The 22,637-nt window shown below is 64.8% G+C and overlaps 4 protein-coding genes across 4 annotated transcripts, besides 14 other annotated features; all 4 read right to left on the reverse strand.

The window, feature by feature from the left end:
- Positions 1-10: 10 nt before the first annotated feature.
- Positions 11-31: a microsatellite.
- Positions 32-105: 74 nt separating this feature from the next.
- Positions 106-127: a microsatellite.
- Positions 128-201: 74 nt separating this feature from the next.
- Positions 202-2,904, reverse strand: Tco025E_05195 (uncharacterized protein; the record flags this gene model as incomplete). The annotated part of the gene is made up of 1 exon (XM_029372096.1): positions 202-2,904. The coding sequence occupies one exon, from the start codon at positions 2,902-2,904 to the stop codon at positions 202-204; it is 2,703 nt and encodes a 900-aa protein (XP_029227775.1).
- Positions 2,905-3,014: 110 nt separating this feature from the next.
- Positions 3,015-3,051: a microsatellite.
- A 152-nt stretch (positions 3,052-3,203) lies between these two features.
- Positions 3,204-3,233: a microsatellite.
- Positions 3,234-3,461: 228 nt separating this feature from the next.
- Positions 3,462-3,540: a microsatellite.
- A 161-nt stretch (positions 3,541-3,701) lies between these two features.
- Positions 3,702-3,726: a microsatellite.
- Positions 3,727-3,844: 118 nt separating this feature from the next.
- Positions 3,845-3,873: a microsatellite.
- A 192-nt stretch (positions 3,874-4,065) lies between these two features.
- Positions 4,066-7,473, reverse strand: Tco025E_05196 (exportin T (tRNA exportin)-like protein; the record flags this gene model as incomplete). Its single annotated transcript, XM_029372097.1, has 1 exon — positions 4,066-7,473. One exon carries the CDS (start codon positions 7,471-7,473, stop codon positions 4,066-4,068), a length of 3,408 nt encoding a protein of 1,135 aa, XP_029227776.1.
- A 373-nt stretch (positions 7,474-7,846) lies between these two features.
- Positions 7,847-7,889: a sequence feature (GA-rich).
- A 283-nt stretch (positions 7,890-8,172) lies between these two features.
- Positions 8,173-8,206: a sequence feature (GA-rich).
- Positions 8,207-8,391: 185 nt separating this feature from the next.
- On the reverse strand, positions 8,392-20,556 carry Tco025E_05197 (phosphatidylinositol kinase related protein; the record flags this gene model as incomplete). Its single annotated transcript, XM_029372098.1, has 1 exon — positions 8,392-20,556. The coding sequence occupies one exon, from the start codon at positions 20,554-20,556 to the stop codon at positions 8,392-8,394; it is 12,165 nt and encodes a 4,054-aa protein (XP_029227777.1).
- A 413-nt stretch (positions 20,557-20,969) lies between these two features.
- Positions 20,970-21,124: a microsatellite.
- Positions 21,125-21,129: 5 nt separating this feature from the next.
- Positions 21,130-21,174: a microsatellite.
- Positions 21,175-21,317: 143 nt separating this feature from the next.
- Positions 21,318-21,376: a sequence feature (GA-rich).
- Positions 21,377-21,597: 221 nt separating this feature from the next.
- On the reverse strand, positions 21,598-22,329 carry Tco025E_05198 (uncharacterized protein; the record flags this gene model as incomplete). The annotated part of the gene is made up of 1 exon (XM_029372099.1): positions 21,598-22,329. The coding sequence occupies one exon, from the start codon at positions 22,327-22,329 to the stop codon at positions 21,598-21,600; it is 732 nt and encodes a 243-aa protein (XP_029227778.1).
- A 175-nt stretch (positions 22,330-22,504) lies between these two features.
- Positions 22,505-22,547: a sequence feature (GA-rich).
- Positions 22,548-22,563: 16 nt separating this feature from the next.
- Positions 22,564-22,618: a sequence feature (A-rich).
- The last annotated feature ends 19 nt before the right edge of the window (positions 22,619-22,637 follow it).

The raw sequence follows: 22,637 nt of genomic DNA on the forward strand, positions 1-22,637 counted from the left end.
GTCGGTGCAGGTTTGTGTGTGTGTGTGTGTGCGGAGAGGAGGCGAGGGTCCGGGTGGTTATGCTTTTGGGCCGCGCCAATCCGATTGACCGCCTCGCAAATTTAGTTTTTTTTCTTTTTTTCTTTTTCCCCCCTCCCTCCCTTTTTTTTTTTTTCTTCGTGTTGTGACTGTTGTTGCTCTTGCCGTCGTCGTCGTCGTGCATCAGGGGTAGTTTGCGGCGTACCGAACCCCATTCCACGCGGGCGGCAGCGGCGAAGGGACGTACATCGGCAACGGCACCATGGAAATGCCGCGTTGGTACATGACGTGGTCCGCCGCCGCCGCATGTGGCGGCTGCAGAAGCTGCGGGACGGGCGCTGGGGGCAGCACGTGCTGCTGCGGTTGCCGTGGCTGCTGCGGCGCCATCTGCGGTACCTGCAGCAGTGGGTGCCGCATAAACTCCATTGGGTACGGCGGCGTGAGCCCTCCGTGGTTTGCTCCATTGGGAAAGGAAGTAAAGGGCGCCATGGGAGCGGAGGGCATCACAAAAGGCTGCGATGACGGCATCATCGGGGCGTAGGACTGGTTCTGCGGTGCCACGGAAAGCCGCTGCAAGTAGGGCACCAGGGAATGAATAAAGTTGCAAGCCTCCCCCAGATTGCACATTTTGTTAAACTGAAAATGAGCACAGTGACGTGCCTTGACGTTATTGAGTTTTCCATTCTCATAGCCGGCGGCGTCAGCGGCCTCGGCGGCGCCCGCGTCCCTCGCCTTGCCGCCCCCAGAGTGCTCCAACACGCTGTAGACGTTCGACGCGCCCACGGTGCGAAGAATCATCTCGGACGGTATGAGCTGCGGCACACTTTTCCCTTGATTTGGCGGAAAGACACGAAAAATGGCGCCAGATGGCATCGTTGGGTAGCGGTTGCTGTTCTTCCCCCCGCGCAGCTCCTCAGGCGGCGTCTCGAGCCCCTCCACCACGGCGGCACTGATGGCGTTTTCGTTGATGTGAACAAAGTTGGGGGCTGGCACCGCGTGGGTGTGGATGTACGGGCAATTCGCCCCCCGGGTGCAGCGGCGGTTCAGGTAGCGCTTGCACAACTGAAACCGAAACCGCGACTGTGACCCACGGGACTCATTCATTTTTAGGTACTCCACCGACCCATGCGTCGCCACAATGTCTGTGCTATCAATGAGGTAGTGGCTATGAATGGCGGAGTCGTAGACAGAGAAGGTGCAGCCAGGGAAGCACATCACCTCCTTGCTTGGGTCTACCAGCATCAGTTGCTCCAGTGCGTTCCAGTCAATCGTCTGCGGCGCGTTTGTCTGCTGGAATTCTTGCTGCTGTTGCTGGTCGATCGTGATGCCCTGCGCCGTCGCCGTGGTGGCCTGCAGGTTGGGGTTATCGTAGGCCCCTTCCGTAGCAGCCAGGCTCGCACTTGTGGACGTGGGCGACTCCGTTGCGGTGGGCTTGGGCATGGGATGCCGCCCCCCACTCGGTGATTCCGCCTGCACGTCGTCGAACACGGCCAGGTTAATCGGCGCGTTCACCTCATTCGGGCGCAGCGTGGTGTTGTACGCCTCGATTTCATCGTCGTCCTCGAGGTGAATCATTCTAGAGTCTTCGTTGCTGCCGTAGCCGTCGAGCTCCTCCTTCTCCTGCGGGGTGGCAGAGCGCGTCTGCCCCAGGCTCCAAAGGGTAAAAGCGGCGACATTCGTGCCACCCAAGCTATGCTGGGGCGAGCTAGAGCGGTGAGTGCAGAACTCGTCCGGAAGCGGCATGTGCGCGGGGAAGTGGTCCATCATCGAGCGCTGCGAAATGCCAAGATCCGGCTCGGCCTCAGGACTGCAGAAGGGTCGGTACGCGGCGGCTTCCTCCGGCAGCATGGCGTTGTGGCCAATCAGTGAGCGGGAGACTCCCATCAGCTCCTGCGCCCCGGCGAAGCTCCCGCTCACCGTGGAGGACATAGCCGACTGGTGCGAGAAGGTGCGAAGGTGCAGCTCGGACGGGTGCGACGGCGGGTACTGGTCAGGGTAGCGGTAGTTTGTCTGGGCACTTGTCAGAGACCTGGACAAACTGGGCACCGCGTGGGTGTCCGGCGTGCACCGTAGCACGGAAATCCTTCCGGCGCTTTGTACGCTGTTCGCACGACTGTTCCTCTGCCCGGGATAGACGTTGTGCGGATGACTACGGCTACACTTTAGCCAATGTTGGTTTTGCGGGCACTGCTGCTGGGGCTGAAGCTCTAGCAATTGGTCTTCCCCGCCGGAGGGAGCGGAGGAGCGCGATATGCACGTGGCCAGCTCCTCGTCGAAGCGTCCCTCGCCATCGCAGAGTGAAAAGTGGGGGGCAGAGCCCTCCGGGGTGGCCATGCAGCCACTCCTCCGGCGTCCATTTCTGCCGCTACGCGTGCAAACCCTTATGGAGGGCGCATCTGTGACGTCCTCGTTGCCGGCAGGGCAATCGACGGCGTCGTTCACGACCGTGCTGCCCGTCCTGGAGTGCGTGCTCCGCCACGGACTCTGGCGCTGGGTGGTGCTGGCCGACAGGGTGACGGGGGAGCGTGGGGAGACGCCGTAGGGGTTGTGGCGCCACGACACGGGCGACATAGTGCACTCCCGCGGGGTGGCGGCGCGGTTCGGCGCCCGGTGCGCCCCCGCCGCAGCCGCAGCCGCGGGCCTGCCGGGGTCGCAGTTGTCGCTGCCGGCGCTGGCGCTCCTCCTCAAGGGCCTCGCACCGTTTCCCGGCGTCCGTGCGCCGGCCAACTCCCCACGCTCCGCCAAGGTGGCGTGGTGGGCGGCTAAAGGGCCGTTTGGTGGCGGCGCACTGTCGCTCCACGCGCCTGCCGGCTCTGCCCTTCGCACAGGCATCCACGTCGTCTGCGCCACCGCCGCGGCCGCCTCCACCACGGCGCCGGACGACATCGCCAGCCTGTGGCCCTCACGGGTCGTTGCGGCGGCACGCAGCAGATGCGAGTGACGCCCCGCGAGTGAAAGAATCCGCCCTCAGGCGTCAACTATCAGCCGCGGGCACGCCCTCGCTCCCTCCTTCCTTCCTTCCACCCTCGCCTCGGGCTACTCTCAACACGGCCCACGCAAGACGCCCGCCCACACACGTAGAGAGGGACGCAAGGTGACGTGCGATGTGTAGGCGCGTGAGGTGCGGAGCGGTGCCACAGAATAATGCAAATGGGCCAAATTGTACGCCTATCGTTTTCGTATTTTTGTTGTTGTTGTTGTTGTTGTTGTTTTGTCTCCCGCTACGAATTTATTCGTCTTTTGTCCTCCTCCTCCTCCCCCCAAGTGGCCGCTGTTGCCACCACCCCGCCTTTGATGCCTGCCGCTTCCGCGCGCGCGCGTATGTGTGTGTGTGGCCTGCACCTGTGCGTTGGTGGCAACGAAGCGTCAGTGGGGGCTTTCTTCTTCTTCTTCCCTCCCCCCTCCCCTTCTTGCCCGTGGGCGGTGATAGCTTGCCGGGGGCGAAACAAGACAAGAGAAGAAACAAACAAGCAAACAAGGAAGGAAAGAAGGAAGGAAGAAGCCCGGAGACAAGTAAACAAGTTATTAGCACTATTCAGAGCGAGGCGCCCATTTATCCAAAGAGTAGAGGAGGAGGAGGGAGAAAAGGAAAAAACACCGGATGTCTACCTGCGCGGCTCTTTCCTGCGGGCGCGTGTCAGGGGCGTGGAAGGGAAGGCAGGAGAGAACAAACAAACAAACAAACACACACACACACACACACACACAAAAAGGAGTGAACGGACGCCGCGGCGGCGAGGGTGCAGACACGCACGCACACATTTGCCACCGCGTCGCGCGCCCCTCCGCTCATACACGCGGAGACGCACGGAACAGAGGAGGCGACGGAGGGGGAGGGCGGGGGGGGGGGGGGGGCAGTGAAGCACAATCCTCCAAAATGCCTACAGCAAAACCTGCACGCAAAGTAAGAAAAGCAAGGCATTTTTTTTTTACGGCAAGAAGCAGCGAAGCAAACGGGTTGTGTGACGTCGAGCACGACACACATAAACCCCCAGCAGCCCTCGGAAGGCCGCCAACGCACAAAAGAAAAGTTCCATGCGTTTCAAATTATGTCAAGACACTTCCTGCTGCCTGACGCTCCTGCGCCGCCTGCAACAAGTTGCGAAGACGCATCTTCATCTCGGTCGAGAAGCGTGGTTCCTTCTGGAGCGCCGTGACAAGCCCGGCAACCTCCTCCTCCCCCACCAACGGCTGTAGCACATTGTAGAGAAGTACGCAGAGAGAGGGGTCGCCCGGTCCTAGGCGGTTCATCAGCGCCTTCAGCAGAAGCCCGGCCTCGCCAATCAGCAGAAAGTTCTTCGCGTCCCTCACGTCAAAGCCGGGCAGCAGAAAGCGCTGCAGGAGCGCCGGCACAACATCGCCCAACACGAAAGAGATCCAGGCCCCGCCGCCGCCGCCGTCGTACGCGTCTGCGTCGGTCTGGGCGGCGGAGTTATTAGTGTTATTACTGCTATTACGGTTGTGGTTATTGGGGGCGTCTTTGCCCGCGTGGCTCGCGTCCGCCGCCGACTTCCACCCCGCGGCGGTGATGGCTGTCGTGAGCTGCAGCGCCAGCTTCGGCAGCTCCGTCTCACCGGGGAGCTGCATCGCCGCCAGCAGCTGTGCGAGCAGCGGGACGAGGTCCGCAGGCGGGAGCGATGCGACGACGGAGACGCAGCCCGCCTGCGCCGCCCCCTGGACGAGGGCAAACAGCTGCCGGTACACCTCACGCTTCTCCCGGGTGCTCTCCGACACAACCCCCATCTCCGCGGGCGACATCGTCAGCCCCCCCACCACCGCCGCCTTGTTAAGCACGAGTGGCAGAGTGCGGGCGAGCAGAGCCTTGGCGTGGACGCCGCTGCGGTGGACAAACTGAAAGAGCAACCGCAGCAGCTTCGTCAGCTCTGGCACGGCCTCCATCCACGTCAGCCAGTTCGTCGCGTACACCGTGAAGTAGGCCTCCATGAGCTCAAACGGTAGTATGTGTACCATTTGGGTGAAGTACTGCGCCGCCCGGTCCCGAACTGCCGCGGATGCGTGCCACGCACTCAGCGCGTTCATCACCTCGTGTGTCGTGTTATGAAATATCTTTACCATCCCCGCATCCACGGCCGCCACGCTGCTGTCCCCGTTCTGGCCCGCCGTATCCCCGCCAACTCCACCACCACCACCACCACTGCCGCCGCCGCCGCCGCTGCTGCTGCTGCTGCTGCTACCACTGCTGGTCCGGAGACCTTTGGCCAACGCGGTTAAAAAGGAAATGCTGTCGGCCACCGCCTCGGAGCATGCGGCCTCCCCGAGTCCCACGTGACGGGAGGAGGCAGGGGACGCCGCATCACGCAAACTTTGCAGCATCATTTCTATGAGGCGCACAAGCATCGCATCCTCATCCACGGTCCCCGCCAATGTGGGCGGGCGGATGCTCAACACGTTTCCAGTGGCCTCGTACAACTCGCGGCGGTCGTTCGGCTGTAGCACAGTGGAGGAAAATATATTCTGCATGGCGTTGACGATGGCCTCCTTGTGTGGCAGCAGGTTGGTCTTCAGAAGCTGCACAAGATGCCCAAAGAGGTAGCAGACCCGGGCGCGGACGCGGGGGTGGCGATTGGTGACGCCGTGCGGCAGCAGCAGAAGGCGCTGGAGCAGCAGCGGAATCCATTCCTTGTGGTAGATGAAGAAGGCGTAGTAGCGGTCCAGCACCTCAAAGTAGCTGAGGTGGACCACGGCGCACGGGCAATGGGCAATGCTTTCAGAGGCCAAGACGACGCAAACGAGCTGGGAAAACTCGTTGTCAGCGTCTCGCAGCTTTTCCATGCGCACCGACTCCCCAAGTTCATACAAGTAGCGCAGTGCGGCTTCAATCCCCTCGGTACTTGAGCTGCTCGCCGCACACTCGCCCCCGCAGGAGTCGTGCTCGCCGCGCTGAGAGTTGCCCCGGTAGTCGTCAGCGCCACGGCCGTTTTGTGTGCCGCCAAAACCCTGCTCCCCGCCTGGGGCAGTCGTCGTCGTCGTCGTCGCCGCCGCCGCCGCGGCCTGCCCAATACACGCCTGCAAATGCTGCAGTACGGTGTCTGGGTGGCGCCGGAAGAGGAGACGGATGAGGTTATGTATCTGCTTGCGTTGGTCGATAACGTCGTCCTGCCACATTTGCTCCTCCTCCTCCGCCAGCCCTTGGATGAGGCTGTGGTCGTACAGCCTGAGCAGGATCTCCGCCGCCTGCGCCTCCCGCAGCGCAGGGGACTTGATGTAGCTCTGCACAAACGGCAAGAGGACGCTGCTGACGTCAGTGTGGTTGATGCTCAGCAAGCGCAGCAGCTGCGTCAGAATTGTGTCCAGTGCCACACGTACGCTGTCGAGGCAGTCCCTTGACAGCGCCCCATCGGAGGTCGGCGGCGGCGGCGTCTCGTCCTTGCCGCCGTTGATGCCGCCACCCCCCTTCTCTGCAGCAGCAGCAGCGACGGCGGAGACGTGTTCAAAGAGGCCCAAAAACTGCTCCGCGACCGCCCGCGTCAGCCGTGAGACGACCTCGAGAAAACTCACATCCTCCTCCGTCTCTGGGGGCACCTGCAGCAGGCTAATGATGCGCGGCAGGGCGTCAACGATGTTGAGCGTGCACAGCGAGCTCAGCTTGACCACCGGCAGTTGCTTCTTCTCCACGAGGCTAAAGAGGCACTCGCAGGCGGCGCCCCGCACGGCGGGGGCCGTGACGAGGAAGTACAGCAGGTTGATCCACTCGGCGGTGAGGAAGAGGGAGAAGTCCACCCACTCAATGTACGTCTGCGCAACCGTCAAGCAAACATTGGCGATCTCCGGGGCCCGAATGCGGCAGTCGCACAGAATGGCGTACCACGTCGCAACCACGCGCGGCATGACGTGCTCACGCATCGCGTCCTTCAGCTCCATATCCCGCGCCCGCAGCTCGCGGCACCGGTCCGCCTGCGCCCGCACCGACACGACGCGCTCGTCGATGTACTCAAATAGCCGCAGCACGTACACCGTCACCGCGTCGCTCGCGTGCGGCAGGGTGCCACGGCGAGCGAGGAGCTCCAAGGCGTCGTCGAAGAACGAGGTCCAGCGAGATGGAAAAAATTCCTGCAGCCCCACCACCATCATCTGTGCGTGCTTGTTGGCGAGGAAGTCCATCGGCGGCCGCTGCGCGGCGGAGGAGGAAAACAGGTAGCGGTAGATGAAGGAGAAGAGGGTGCGGTAGAGCTCCTCCGCCTGGGCGTCGTCGATGGTGCAGGCGAGGCGCGGCAGGTGGTGCATGATGGTGTTGAAGGCCCAAAAGCAGCGGAGGTCGTGCACCGGCTCGTTGCTGATGATGTGAAAAGACAAATTCAGGCCGTCCGCGGTGGCGCGCAGGGCCATGAGGTACTGCTCCGCCTCCAGCCGCTCCTGCTGCGTCACGTTGGGGGCGTACGTGTGCGTCAGCTCCATCGCCCGCGTGAAGTGGTTCGTCGACGTCGGCAACGCCATCCCCGCCGGCGACGCTCCCCCGCCCTCCACCCCCCGGTCCCGCCGCCGCCGCTTCTTCCGCCTCCCCCGCTTTCCTTCGCTGCCTTCGCACGTGTTCCCTCCGCTCGTTCTTTGCTTCTTTTTCCTTTTTTTTTTTTTAGTGTCGCCCCCCGCACTCGCCGCTTTGGCGGGGCGAACTCNCTTTTTTTTTTTTTTTGTCACGGAACTCACACGCCCGCCCCTTCCCGCGCGGCTCCGCTGCCCGCACACAAAACGAAAAAAAAAAGTGTGCACGGCGAGGAGGCGGTGGGGGTGGGGGGGGGGCCGTGTGTCTCCGCTCCCCGCCCGCAGTCGAGGAGGAAGCAACGCCCGCGCCGCGGCAGCTCTGGCGCCGGAGAGGCAGAGAAGTACACACAGAGAGAGAGAGAAGAAGAAGAACAAAAAAAAAGAGGGGAAGTAAAGGAGGGAGCCGGGTGTTGATGCCCCAAGAGGGAGAGGCGCACCGGCAGCCAACGACGCCGCCGCCGCTCACGCACAGACGCACGGACAGACGGGCGCCGTCGGATTCCCGCCACGAAACCCGCGGGCCCAGGCGGGGTCGCAGGGGACACGGCCACGAAGGCAGCACCAGCAGAAACTCCGCAAGAGCGAAACATGTCAACAACAAAAAAGGAATTAAAAACGAAAAAAAATGAGCGCCCACACTTGCCTTTCCGTAGCGAGAAGGAAAAAAGAAAAAAAAGAGAAAGAAAGACTCAAACACACACACGCACACGTGCGGCCACCGTCGCCGTGTTCACGGGATTCCTAGATGCACGTATATATGAAGCGTTGCGTGTATGTGTAGAAAAAAAAGGGTTCTGTTTGAAAAGTATTAGAAGGCGCGTGAGTGGGTTGTGCATTTCGCGAAGCAAGAGGCGGCGGGGGTTGGGGAGGGCGCTAAAGCCATGGCGACCAGCCCACAAACATTTGGGCGAGCAGCTCCGTGTTTTGGGCCGTCTGCAGCAGTTTGTGCACATGCGTCGGGACGCTGAGCAGCTCGCCTGCCTCGTACCCCGCAATCTTTTCGGCCACGTGGGAGAGCGTTCGCTCCGCATCGGCGTAGGTTGGCTTCCCGCGGCTGACGCCAAGGCCACGCTGCCGCGGCGTCGCCGCGCCCCCCTCCTCCTCCGCGTCTTCGTCGTCCAGAGAGACGGCCAGCCCATCCAAGTGCTGGCCCGGGCGCCCCGCATGCTGGCGCTGCGGCGGCACCACCGTCACTGACCAGCGCGCGAGCGGGTCATGGGCGCAGGCCTCGAGGATCGTCATCAGCAGCTCCTTCTGCCCGCGCAAGACGCGCAGTGTCCCCTCGCAGTGGCGGCGGAACGGGCCCTCCGTCCCCTGCACGCCGAAGCCGTCCACCACGTTGCGGGTAAGACGAAATGGCACAAGCTCCGGCACAGGAAGCAGCTTTCCCTGGTCAAAGGCAAACCCAAGGTCAATGTGCACAAGCTCCGCCCGCCGGGTGTGCAGGAGGAGGTTGTTGCCGTGGCGATCCCCGAGTCCGACGATGTAGCCAACCATGCTGGAGGCCGCAACACTGCGCGTGTAGGCGTCACGCCGCTCTAGCCACGCCTGCGGGGTGAAGAAGTGCTCAAGAAAGAAATAATGCAGGGCCGGGCTGAACTCCGCGTAGAGATCGAGCAGGACACTGTGCTTCTGTGCCTTGCTGGCCGCCTGCAGCCGCGCACGGCAATCCAACGTCGTTGGCTCACCAGGGAAGTAACGCTCATGCGCCCCCGTGCTAAATCGCAGCCGAGTTTCCGCCCCACCACCGCCGCCGCCGCCGCTGGCTCTGGGGTCACCGTTGAGGTACTGACCAAGCGGAATGGTGCCATCCACCCACTCAATGATGCCCACCGTGGGGGCGAGGGGAACCACGTTGTAGGTAAACACATGCAACCCACACGTTCGGCGATCCTTTGCCAGAAGCTGGTTTGAAAGCGCAAACACCTGCTCGATAAGGCTGTCCTGCCGCAAGTCATCCTCGGACTTCAGCAGCTGGCGCAGCACGCGACCGTCGCTCAAGACGCAGCTGAGCGCCTTGGGGAGATTGATCCCGCCCGGGGTTGTGAAGGCGCCCTCGTACCGCGCAATGCTGGGGACCCGCCGTGGCAGCCGCGGCGCCGACGTCGCACCCGGGGAGGCCACGGCGGGCAGCGGCAGCGTCAACGTGGGCGGCGGAATCCGCAGGTCCTGCATACCCTGCTCCAGGATCATGAAATCCGCCGGGATGCGGTGCACCGGGCGCGTCTTGTTGTGCACGCGGTAGAACGCCAGTTGAATGTACGCCGCAGAAAGTCGCTCCGCCTCCCGCACAACTTGCTGCCGCCACCGGCACCGCGCGGCGTTGGCGTCGTTCGCGTCCGCCGCGCCGCCGTCCACGTGGCTGCCGGGGGCGGCTTGCAGCGTGCGCAGAATGCGGCGCGCGAGGGTCACCTTCTTCGCATCCACCACGTGCAGCCCGCCGCCGTGCGCGGCGGCTGCCACAGCGGGGCCGAAGTTGTCGCCGTTGGCGAGGGCGAGCAGCGGCCAGACGGTGTGCAGAGGGCTTTCCAGCGCGGTGCGCAGCACCAGAGTCTCCAGGTTGGCGTCGTCCTGCGAGGTGCCGAGCTGCGCCACGAGCTGCGAAAAGAGCGGGAGAAACATGTGGTGGGGAATGTTTTTAATCGCCTTCTTAATGACGCCGGCGGTCACGCAGGCGGCCGGGGCCGCCCCCTTCTGCCGCTGCTCCTCGAGCCGCGCATCCTGCTGCAGCCACAGCGAGACGAAGGCAAAGACGGCAAGCAGCCCGTCCGCGTCGGTAGGCCCGCTGCGCTCCAGGAAGCGCGCGTAGGCGTTGAGGGCGCTGCGGCGGTACAAGGCGTACATCTCCACCTCCCGCTGCCACTCATCCTCCTCGCGCGTCGTCTCCAGCGCCAGGGTGCGGATGCGCTGCTGCAGCAGCTTCTGCTCCGCCTCACTAAGCCTGTCGGACGTATTCTGCTGCTGCTCCAGCTCCGCGCGGATGCGGCGGGAGGCCTCAATGCTTTCCTGCAGCTTACGGTACTCCTCGCTGTGCAGGCGCCCCGTGATGTCGCGCACCAGCGCGTGGCACAGTCGGGCCAGCTGCAGGCAACACACACCGCTGCGGTCATTCTTGACGGATGACAGCAGGAAGGGGTCCCGCACGAGCTGCGACAGCGGCACCAGCCGCGCCTCCCTGGCCCACACGACAAGCTGATGCACAACCGCCGGCATCTGCGGCGCATTAGCCGGCATGGGGAAAAGCATCCCACGCCCCACCGCAGCGGCGTCCAACGGCGTCCTCTCCGTGTTCTGAAGAATGGCAATCGCACGATGCGGTCGCCCACCCACAAACTCCGCACGCGCCTGCACAAGCGCGAGAAAGGCCATGGCAGGTAACTCCTGAGAGGTGGTCAAGTTTTCAAACACTGACCCAGCTTGGGGCAAAGCGTGCTGCTGCTGGCTTGTGCCGCCTCGTGTGTCGGCGGCCCCGCCAAACTCAGCGTAGGCAGAGAGCCATTGATGCACCAGCACGGGCCTGCCGCCGCGCAGCGCACGCGCGCTGCTGTTCTCCAGATGGGCGAGCCACCACTGTGGCTGGCGGTATACCACGCAGAGGCGATGGTGCACGCTGTCCAGGAGCTCCAGCTCCCGGTACGCAGCACGTACGCGGGCCAACGACGCATGCACCCACGGCGGCGGTGGCTGTGGCGGGTTTCGCAGCTGCGCCGCGTCCCCAGAGCCAGCGACGGAGGAGGCGTGCAGGCGCGAGAAGCGGCCAGCGCACTCCTCAATGCTGTGCAGCGCCTCTGCCTGCAGCATCAGCTGAAACCAGTTCGTCGCGTCGAACTGAGAAACCAGTCGCCGCAGCGCCTGCGTGGTCCACCGTCGCACGTTGTGCTCGCCGCGGTGCACCGCCCGCATGGCGAAAAAAATGCCCTCGTCCACCGACGTGAGGGACGATGACGGCAGCAGGCCGTGCTGGCGCGGACGCGGCCCTTCCTCGTCCGCCGCCGCCGCCGCCTCCTCCAGGCAGTCAGCATCCCAGCGCCCGAGACGCCAGAGGGTAGCCGCCAGGGCGGAGCGCAGCTGCAGGGCGTAGTCGTCCGCCGCCTCTTCTTCCGTCTCCTCGTGGGCCGCGTGGCGGCCGCGACGCGGCAGCGCGGCGGCAAGCATCTGAAGCGCGGAATCGGCCGCCCCAAGCTGCAGCAGCGCATTCGCCTTCTCCACCAGCAGACGGGCGCCGGAAAGGCCGGCGTCGCGGCATTCGCCACGAACTCGGGCAGAGGCGTGCGTCGAGGCCATTGCGACCGCCATGCGATCGAGCAGGAGCAGCACCGCGTGCCAATTGCCGCGGCTCTTTTCGCGCTCCATGAGTCGCGCCGGGTGCTGCAGAAAGAAGTCCTCCTCCCAGGGCGACATGGACGCATCCGCGGCCTCGCCGTCGCAGGCCGCCCGCATCACATCCGTGGCCCCGGCGAAAGTGGCTGCCCTCGTTCCGCCCACGCCGCTGCCGCTGAGGTCGCCGTCGGCGGCGGTGGCGGCCACCCCGGCATCGTCGTGCCCGCCGCGGAAACGCAGCGTGGTCTCCACGTCGACAAGCACGGCGTAGACGGCCGCGCGGTACGCGGCGAGTCGCTCCGTCATGGCGGCCTCCGCCGCCTCCCCGCGCAGCCCCCGCCGCCGACCCTCCGCCGCCGTCGCCCCCACCGCCTCGCGCGCGCAGGGCTGCTGCTTGGCGGGGAACAAGACGGAGCACTTGGGCTGCCCAACCGCCGTCATCGCGGCGGAGGGGATGCCTTTGCGGCGCCCGAGCAGCGACTCCCCGCTGAGCTCCGTGAAGAGGACGGCGAGGTGCGGCTCGCGGCAGGCCACCGCGGCGGCGGCCAGGGCAAGGGGGTCGAGGTCCGCGAGCCAGTACGACTCCCGCACGTCCGCCAGCTCGGGAAGCTCGCCGTAGTCGCTGGGCACGAAAAGTGGGAACGTCAGCGCCGCCGCGACGGCCTCCAACTCCGACGGCGACGCCCGCGAAAAGGGGGGGGGCCCCGCCGCCTCCGCCCGCACCCCGTGGCTCCGCACCACCGTCATCAGCACCGAGTGGTAGACGTTGAGGGCGCGTAGAAAAAGCCGGGTCGCGTGACGAAACCCGTGCGCCCGGCGAAAGAGATGCGTCTCGAGCGCCCGCGACCACGCGGCCCGCTGCGCCCGCTGCGCCTCGCCCTCCCGCAGCAGCATCGCGTGCAGCAGCAGGATAGGCAGAAATCCCTCGATAAACAGCATCAGACTCCCACTTCTGCCGGCGACAGGGCGGAGCAGCAGGTGGCGGAGCACCGTGGCGACCGTAGGGAAGCGGTGGTGCAGGTTGTACTGCCGGATGAGGCCAACAAGGAAGAAACGCAGAAACTGTGACTCATCCTCGTGCACGGTCAGGGCGTCCCACACCGCGTCGTCCAGCAAGGAGGCCACGCCCAGCACCGTCTCCTCCGGAGGCATCGCATGCTTGTACGCTGGGACACCAACCAGGCACCGCTGAAAGGGGAGAATGTCATCCAGGTGAATACTTGACAAAGCATGACCGCCTTCGTCATCACCATCGTCGCCGTCGTCGCCTTCGTTGAGAGCCGCTGCCGTTCTTCCCAGCGTTGCGCGTGGTATCTCCTGCCCCGCCTCCTCCGTTTGCCCCGCGTCACGCCGCATGAGCTCCAGGGCACGTTTAATGAGACGGCCGTCATCGCCGGCGCCACGGCGGTGAGTACTGTTGGCCGCCTCCCTCGAACCGCCGCCCAGCCCTCCCCTCTCGAGGACGGCACCACCGTCGTCGTGGTTGTTGTTGTTGTTGTCAGCGGTGGCGCCGCACAGCCAGCCACGAAGCGTGGTGGCGGCAACCTGGGCAACGTCGGCGTCGGCGTCGAAGGCGAGCCGGTACAACTGCTCCACGTGTTGGCGATACATGTGATGCAGCACCTCGTCCAGCGGCCACTCCTGCAGCATCGCCTGCATGGCGCCAATGGGGTACAACAGGGCGTCCACGTGGCCCTCGGCACCGGCCTCAATAAAGCACCAGCACAGCGCACGCAACAGGCGAAACGCGCTGGTCTGCAGTTCCCGATTTGCGGCCTGCGACAGCCGCGCCGCCGCGGTCGTAGCAGCCGTCGTCGCAGCGGTTGCGCCCAGCATGGGCAAAGCCATCACCGCCTGCGCGGACGCCTCGGAGGCGTCGTCGGTGCACACCAGCGTCAGCAGAATTTGCACCGCCCGACAGCAGGCCTCATACACTGCCTGCACAGCCGCTGCGTCCGGTGCCGCTTGCCGTGGAAAATGCGCGTCCAGCAATGGCCCCCGCTGCTGCTGCTGCTCCTCCTCCCCTTCTTCCTCGTACAGATGGGCTCGGATGAGGTATACAAAGGCGGGACGGGCGCGGTCCACGGCAGACGCGGCATCCGTGTAGAAGGACGAGGCTGGCGCACCGGAAAGAAACACGGTGCTCTTCAATAGCGGCAACACGCGGGTCACCCGCCGCATGGCCTCAGCTAGGCTGGGCGGTGGGCCTTCGTTCTCCGGCAGCTGGACGCCTGTACGTGCGGCGTCGCCCCCGCCCGTTGCACTGCGATGCCTATGCTGCTCCCGTTTCTCCGCTTCCTGCGCTGCATTGGCGCCCGGCGTGAGGAGGCGCACGTCATGCGTCTCCACTTCCTCCCGCGGCGCAACACCCGCCGCGGTGTACCTCGCGCGCTGCAGCTGCCAGTCCTGCCGCTGCAGCGCGGTGTCTGCGCGACAGATGGCGGTCCACGTCGAGGCCACAACCCGCGAGTCCTCCGCGAGGGTTAGCATGACGGTTGAAATAAACACCTCATCTGCGGCCGCACGCCGCGCCGAGCACGCGGAATTTGTGGCCCTCGCCGCCGCCACCGCGGTTGTCCAGGCATACAGCAGGACATTACACGCACGCGGTCGGGCGTCGGCACACGCCATGAGAAGATTTCCACAGAGGCGCAGCACCGTGTGGAGGATGTGTGGGACGCGTTGCAGGAGCTCACGGCTCCACCACCGCCTCACAATGTCCTCCAGCAGCTGCGCAAGCATCGCCCGTCGCCGCCCGCGGTGGACCTCGTGCGTGAGGCCAACGTACAGCTGCTGCAGCAGCACGTAGGCGTGGTCTCCACCCTCGCTAGCAAAGAAGCGATCGACGGCCGTCCTGGCGGCCCAGGGAGACACACATTCATGGGCGTCAGACGCCACGCTGCCCGCGGCGGCGATGGTGTCGCAGAGCAGCGCCACCGCCTCCTGCAGGGGACGCACCCGCACCAGCGGCGTCATGGTGCCCACGAGGCCCACGAACCGACACAAGACGGCGTCCGCGTGGCGGCAGACGAGCGGCGCGTAGTCCGTCGAGAAGGTCGACCGCGTCCACTCCAGCGCGAGGCGGGCAGCGGCGGCGACCTCGCGCGGATCCGCGCCGCCCCCGTGGCGCCCGGCCAGCGCCGCAAAGACAAGCAGGCGCGCCATCACGTCCGGAAAGTGCGCCCGCAGACAGCCCACCAGCAGCTCTCGCGTCCGATCGGTGGCGGCGGCGACGTTGGACGACGACGACGACGACGAGGCGACCCCGGCCTGACTGTGGCACGCGGCCAGGCGCCAGAGCAGGTCGCTGGGGCGCAGAAACGCATCGGCCTCCTCCGCCACACCGCGTCGTGCACTGCAGAGCAGCGCCAAGGGAAAGAGCGTCGGCATGAGCGCCCGCCACATCTGCGGCAGCCCGGCGTAGCCAAAGCAGGCGACAGGGAACGCCTCCATTGGGTGGCCCAGGCGCCAGAGCCAGTCAAACAGGAGCCGCTCAGAGTGGTAGTGGCACAACTGTCGCGGGCTCATCCCGGTCCCACCTCCCGTCGGCCCCGCGTAGTTCCCGATCAACGCAAGACACTCCAACAGCAGCCCCTTGTGGGCAAAGCCTTGCGTCGCCCAGCACTCCAGCAGGGTACAGATGATGTCTGCCTCCAGCATGGGCGCCGCGTGGGCCGCCTCACCGAGGGCGCGCAAACTCGTCGCGGCGTGCATAGGGCTGATCGACGCAATGCCCTCACGCGCGCGGTACAGCAGCTCTTGCAGAACAACGTACGTCCGGCGGGTAAAGCGCGTAAACAACCACCGCACGTGCAACGCCGTGTGTCTTCGGACGACGTACGCCGTCTTGATGGAAAGAAACGAGAAGAGGTACTTTCCCAGCTTTTCCGCCACCGCCGCATCGCAGCGGAAGAGGACGCCGTAAATGCTGGACAGCACCGCACACTGCAGCTGCGGCGTCAACACCGGCATATCGCCCCGTGAGGCATCCGTCAATTGATCCACAAACGACTCGAGCTGCCGCCCTTCTTCACGAAGAAGCCCGTCGTCGCTGGCGTCTCTCTCTTCCGTGTTCTCGCGTCCTCCGCGCCTGCGAGACCCAGCTGCCTGCGCACGCACTGGGCTCGACTCTTCACCGTCGTCGTCGCCGTCCTCGTCGTCCTCCTCTTCCCCGTTGTCCGCCTCCGCAAGTGCGGGAGGAGAAGCAGCGGCGCGGTGCAGCGGCGCGTAGTGGCTGAAGGTCGCGAAAATGCTCTCCGCCAGACCGTAGCGGTAGCGCGCAAAGAGCGTCTCCAGCAGCTGACGTGCCACCTGCCGCGCCTGTGCGTCGCTGTAGGCCTCATGCAGCACCTGCAAGAGTCCCAGCAGGGCATCCACGACGGCGAGGGGGAAGGGAAGGAACGGGTTCAGCTTTAGCACGTCGTGGGTGGCGGGCATCCCTGCCCCGCCTGTGCGGCCCGCAGCGGGGATGAGGCCTTCCTTCGCGAGAAGGCGCGCGAGAACGGCGGTGACGCGCTCGGGGCTCACAAGTGGATCGGCCGAGGCCGCCAACACGCGCGTGCGCCGCACGCAACTGAGAATGGCACTGAGCAGACTGCAGCTTAAGCGCAGCGTCGCATGCACGGCCGCCGCGGCGTCTGCGGATGTCAAATTTGTCGGTGTCCACGCCGCAAGCTTCACGACGCCCTCGTCCAGCGCACGACGACAGACAACGCCTATAAATGACAGCACCACTTGCCTCGGCTCCCACAGCGCAAAGGGTTGCGACAGCAGGACCGTGCCCACATCATGGATAAGCAGCAGCTGCGCCCGCATGAGCACACGATCACGCACAACAGAACCGCGGAGTAGTCGGGTGACGAGGTGTCGGGAGATCCACATCACGGCGTAGTACAACTGCCCCTCCGGAGACAGCCGACGCAGCGTAGACAGGGGATGATCAAACAACTGCGTATGCGGTATGCCGGCCAAGATGCAGAGATCATCCTCCCCATCCTCACTTGGGCCCTTTCCATTCCCTTGATTGCTATTATTATCATTGTTACTAGCAGCATTGCGGTTCGCGTCACCATTGGGGCCGTCGCCACCGCCGCTTGGGCTTGAACGCGGCCCCGGTGGGAGTTGCCACACGCCAAGCCGAAAGAGACGCAGCAGCAAGTGCATCAGCTGCAGAGCATGCAGGCAAAGTGTACGATGTGCCGCAGCCACCACCTCCTCGTTCACCTCACGCTGCTGCTGCTGCTGCTGTTGTGGTGGTGGCGTTGTCTGCTGCTGTAACGCGGATGTCCCGGTGAGATCTACGGCTGCGGCCCCAACCATTTTGGCGCGCTCCGCCAGCTCCCCAACGGCACGCGCCACCTCCCCCGCGAGCACTTCCACGAAGCCCAGAGGCACGTCGCCACGTCGCAGTCGCCCCGAGAATAACTCCGACCCATCCGCTTCCCCACCGTCGCCGGATTCCGCGCGCACCGCGTCCGTCCCCGTCAGCACATCCTCCGTGGAGGAGGCAAGAAACTCGTGCAGCAGCAGCCAGTGCCCCTCTGCTGCCTCACATACCGCGGCGGGCACGTGCTTTTCGGGGGCAATGAACGCCGCATCCATGGAGTGGCGGGACCTCGCCAAAAGTTTTTTCATGCGCTGCACCGAAGCCGCAGTCTTGCCACCGCCATGCCCACCAGGCGGCTCTGGGCCCTTGGCGACCGCACTCACGGCGCCCCCCAGCGACAGGGCGTGCTGCCACCCCAATTCCTTCTCGGTCACGGTGAGGCAGGCGGCAAGTACATACTCCTCCGCCCAGCGAAGGGCCTGCAGGAAGGCCACGGCGCACGCCTCAGCGGCGGGGGCAGTGTCGGTGTCATGACACCACACGACGCCCTCGTCGTGCGGAAAGAAGCAAACGGCATGCGAGAGGCCGGATATCATAAACGCCACGCCCGTCGAAAGTTGCACTGCCGTTGAGGGAAGCTCCATTGTGTAATGTTCTTGCGACACGGCGGTGGTGGCGGGCTTGACAGTGGAACCGCCGTGACGCAGACGCTTCTTCTTCGCCGTCCGTTGGGCGGACACGATCTCGGGCGAGGCGGCGCCGTAGTGGTGATACAGGGACAAAAACTGCAGCATTGCCATGAAGAGCGTCGTGGAGAGGCCGGTCTTGGCCCTATGCCCAGCCGTCGCCGCGGCAATCAAAGAGGTCATCATTGCAGGTGGCAAACCCGCCGTCGCCTGCTGGGCGTTGGTGGACGGTGTTGCTGTTGCCGTCGCCGCTGATTTTGCGGCGCCGCACAAAACGGCACGAATCCTTGCGGTGATGGCGCTGAAGTGGGCCGCGGCCTGCAGCCTGGCGCGCTCGTCGCCGTGCACCAGCAACGGCCACCGCCCCACTACCCCGTGCCCCAGCAGCACGGAGAGCAGTCGGTACACCTGCTCCTTCGGCTGGCTCTCATCGTCGCGCTGGGTGGCCACCGTCGGCATGTAGCGACGGACAAGCCAGCGGAACACCTCCTGCTGACACGCGAACGACGCCCGCGGGGCGATGGCGAGCAGCACCGCAAGCAGTAGCGTTTCCAGCCGCACGCCGTAGTAGGGAAAGAGCGGAAGGACACCGTGTTCCACCAGCAGCGTACACTGCCGCTCACTGCACCCGAGCGTCGTTCCAGGCTGCGCAAGCAGGTGCAGCATGAAAAGCGAGCCGTCCTTGACAAGGTCCTGCACGGCGGCGGCGCTGAGTGATCCGCCCGCCGCGGCACTCACACGCAGCAGACAATCCGTGTCTCTCTCCCCTGCCTGCGCGGGATTAGCGACGTCGTCGCCGTCTGGCTGCGTCACCGCTGCCAGGGCCGGTGCCTCACCACACATGCTATCCAAGAAGAAGAGCGAGCGAAACAGCTGCAGCAGCGTCTCCCCCGGTGAAAGCGGGGTCGCCTGCGTTTTCCATTTCGAAGTTTCTCCTCCTCTCCCACTGCCGTCGTCGTCCTCCTCCTCCTCCTGACGTGCTCGTTTAACGCCCCTCTGCTCTTGCTGCTGCTGCTGAACGCCATGTTTCGGGGAGGCATCATCGGTCATCGTCGGTGTCTTCGCCAGAGTAGTAATAGGTGGCGTGACACCAGACAAGGAGGAAGACGGGAGGGCCGTGTAGGCATCATGTGTAGCGCAGGCGAGGTACAGCACGACGGCACCAAAGTCAAAGAGCGGGGAGAGTGGCGGACATGGAAAGTGAAACAGCTCACGCCGGGAGACGTGACTAAACTCGCTGCGGACGACGGTAAAGAGTTGCAGCATGAACGGCAGCACGGTTCCATGCAGCAGCGTCAGAGAGCGCGGCGAGACTTGCACAGAGTGGCCCGCCTGTGTCAAGGCTTCCCCCGCGCCGACGCCAGCGGCGTCGCTGGCCGCGGCTGCTGCATCCTGCGCGCGGCGTTCCCCGCGTGGTCGGTGGCGTGCGATGTCGGCCCGCACGCTCTGTCCGAGCACGGCGGAGAAGCAGACGCACATTTGTGTGGTCATGAGCGTCAACGCCTCCATGCGCCAGCCGTCCCGGCGGGCTGTGGCGTAGTAAAGGTGGCAGAGCGGCCGCACCAGCTCCAACGGCGTGGCGGAGGCCAGCGGGTAGTCGTCCCGCGTCACGGAAACCAAAAGGTTCACGGCCACGAGCAGATGCGTCTCAAGGCGTAGCGCGCTCGTCGGGCGCAGGTGCCGCTGCGTCGTCAGTCGCACCAGGCGCTGCATCATGAACAGAATCGTCGCCGCGTTTGTCGTGGATGCCGCCATCAACAACGTCGCCTCATCCTCGCACGGCGTGAAGGCGCTCAGCAGTTGCGGGGCGCGGAGGAGCTGGACAAGCAGGGCCGCGTACGCCGTGCCCTGCTCCACCGGCGGACGATGCACCTCGTCCGCCACGTCCGCCTCCGCTCCGTGAGCCGCGTTGTTGTTGTTGTTGCCGCTACTGCTGCCCACCTCCGCGTGAAGCGCCCTAGCGAGCGACGGGGATGTTGTGCTGCTCGCGGCGGTGGTGGCATCTGTGCCGTGTGATTCGTAGGCGGTCCTCTCCACCAGCTCCAGGAGTCGCAGCAGGAGTTCCATGAGCACCGCCGGCTGCAGGTTCGATAGGTAGCCGTGGAAGAGGAAAAGGTGCAGCAGCAGCTGGGCGTACTCGTGACCGCAGACGGCCACCAACACCTCCGACTGCAGCACCTCCAACGCGTGCCGGACAATCGAGAGGAGCGGCACGGCGTTCTTCCAGAGCAGCGGCAACGCGGTGTGGTTCGGCGCCCGCGCCCAGAGCTGCTGCGTGGAACGCGGACCCGCTGCGGTGGATGTCCCAGTTCGATTCGCGACGGTTGTGGACGTCATCCACGGCCCCGCAACGGAGCTGGCCGCGGCGAACGACTCTTCTGCGCCGCCGCCGTGTCCCCCGCGGTTTCCCGCCGCCGCCGCCGACACGTACGCCTCCTCGGCGTCGCCGCCGGCGGAGGAGCCCCCGAGTGTCGCGGTGGCCGGCCCCAGCAGCAGCGCGGAGGGCAGGCTGTGGTGCAGCGCTTCTATGAGGGCCCGCCACGGCCGCACCACCTCCGTGCGCAGCTTCTTCGCCTTGTTGCTCCCAAACGCATCCAACTCCTCCTCCGCGACCAAAGCGGCGGAGAGCAAAAGCGACGAGGAGGAGGGGAGCGTTTCCGGTCGCCTTCGCGACGCGGCGTGGGCCCCGCGCGGGGCTGCGCGCATCGTCAGTGGCCGCCGCTTCCTTGCGGCGCCGCAGTACTGCGTGAGCGCCGGCCTCACCACACTGTCCAGCACCACAAAGAGAATGTTGTTTACCACGTGTTGGCCGAAGATGTTTTGGACGTGGGTGCCGCTCTGCTCCGCCACGGCGTCCAGAAACGCGCGGAGGTCCACGAGGGACTTATGCACCTCCTTTGGGTTCGCAACTTGCACATCGTTGACAATCGCCGTCAGTCGTGCCTTGAGCGTCGCCGTGTCACTTACCGCGACGGAGGCCGACAGGGCGGAGGCGTCTGGGGCGTCAAAGAAGCCGACCGGCGCCGACGACGGCGTGGAGAATGTCTGTTTTCTTCCCCCGCCGACGTCATCTCCCGCGCTGCACTTCGCCCCTCCGCCGCCTCCGCGTGTTCGCGCAGTCCCTCTCTCTCTCTCTTGCTCTCTCTCTCTGTCTACCTCTGTCTGCTGTGCAGTCTATGCCTCTGCAGGGGCCCCTCTCCCCCGTCCCCTCCCTATTTCTCTCTCTTTCTCTCCCCTTTTTGTTGTCTTTGCTCCCCCGCTCACTCACTCACTCAGCCGCTCTCTGTCTCTCTCTCTCTCTCTCTCTCTCTCTCTCTCTCTCTCGCTAACGCTCACACGCAGGCTTCCGCTGCACTCCCCCCTCCCGCCCTCGCCGCCGCCGCCGTAAATGCACGGGGGGACTCCGCAGGACGCCGGGAGGCACGTGTTCGAGTGTATTGCACGCGCTTGCGTAACGGGGGGGTGGGGAAGAAGAAGGAGAGGGAAGACGGAAAAAAAAAAGAGAGAGAGAAGGAAAGGGGAATAATGCCACAAACACACGCAGGGAGTGAGAGAAGTAGCCTCTTCGTGCCTTCCATAAAAAGAGTCCCACACGCCCAACACCAGCAGCAGAACAAAAGGAACCGCAACAGTCCAGAGAGGCGGGCGGGGGTTGAATGCCGCCGCTGAGAAGCGTGGCGTCTGGGGAAGGCGAAACGACACCCTCCCGCGCATCCTTTCCGGCCCACGCCCGCCGTGCGTGTCTTCTCAGCCGAGAATGAAGAAGAGGGAGTACACCTTCTTCAGTGGATCCCAGCTGCAGTGGTAGCGGCCCTCCTCCTCATCGCTTGCGGGCACCGCGGCGTCGCCCCCGGGCGGAGCCATCGTCTTCGCGGCGCCCGCCGCCGCCGCCGAGGCGGAGGTGCGTGGCAGCTTCGACGGGAATTTGACGGCAATCGTCACGTACCCCTCGCACGCCACGAGCAGGTACACGACACTGTCGTCCGGTGGCCGCTCCATCTCCTGCTCTCGCGCCGAGCGCCAACGGTGCAGCGGCCGAACCCCCGCCGCCGCCTGGGGAAAGAAAAACTCGAGCCACACCTTCGTCTGAAACAACTCCGGATCATTTTCCGTGCAGTAATTAAACTGCGGCCTGCCAAAGGGGGCAAAGGCGGCGGTGGCGAGCGCCCCACCGCGAGCGCCCCCCTGCGGGTCCTGCTGAAGGAGCAGCTCACGCGTCGCCTTCTGCTGCTCCGCGCGGCGGCTCGCCTCCCTGCTGAGCTCCTCCTCCTCTGCCAGCCGCTCCTCGCGCCGTGCGTAGCGCTCCATGCGCTCCAGCTGCGTGCAGTGCGTCTTCCCCGCGATGTGCTTGAGGAAGTTGTTGTCATCCGTGCAGCAGACGTCGCAGAGGGTGCAGGTGACGCGGCCCATGTGGTTGCGCTTGTAGTACGGGTCGCGGCGGGCCTGCAAGGAGGGGTTTAGGGCCTTCACGGACGACATGCTTCCTTCCTTCCCTTGTTCTCGCTGTGTGCCCCACACAACCGCCCAACGGAGCAGCGACGGAGGCGGGACGAAAGGGCGACGGTGGCCGCCACCGCAGCAGGAAGCGAAGTAAATGGACACAGACAGTCACAAAAAGCACACAAAGTTCCTCACGGCAGAGGCACAGCACCTCAGAGATAAAGCGGAGCACAGAGAGAGAGAGAGAGAGAGTGAGACACACACAAACATACCAAACAAAGGAAAAAAAGAAAAAAAGAAAAAAAGAAAAAACGAAAACGAAGAACGACGACGAACGAACGACAACG

The sequence above is a fragment of the Trypanosoma conorhini genome (assembly GCF_003719485.1).
Source record: "Trypanosoma conorhini strain 025E chromosome Unknown Tco_14.4_contig_00293, whole genome shotgun sequence".
Taxonomy (NCBI): Eukaryota; Euglenozoa; class Kinetoplastea; order Trypanosomatida; family Trypanosomatidae; genus Trypanosoma; species Trypanosoma conorhini.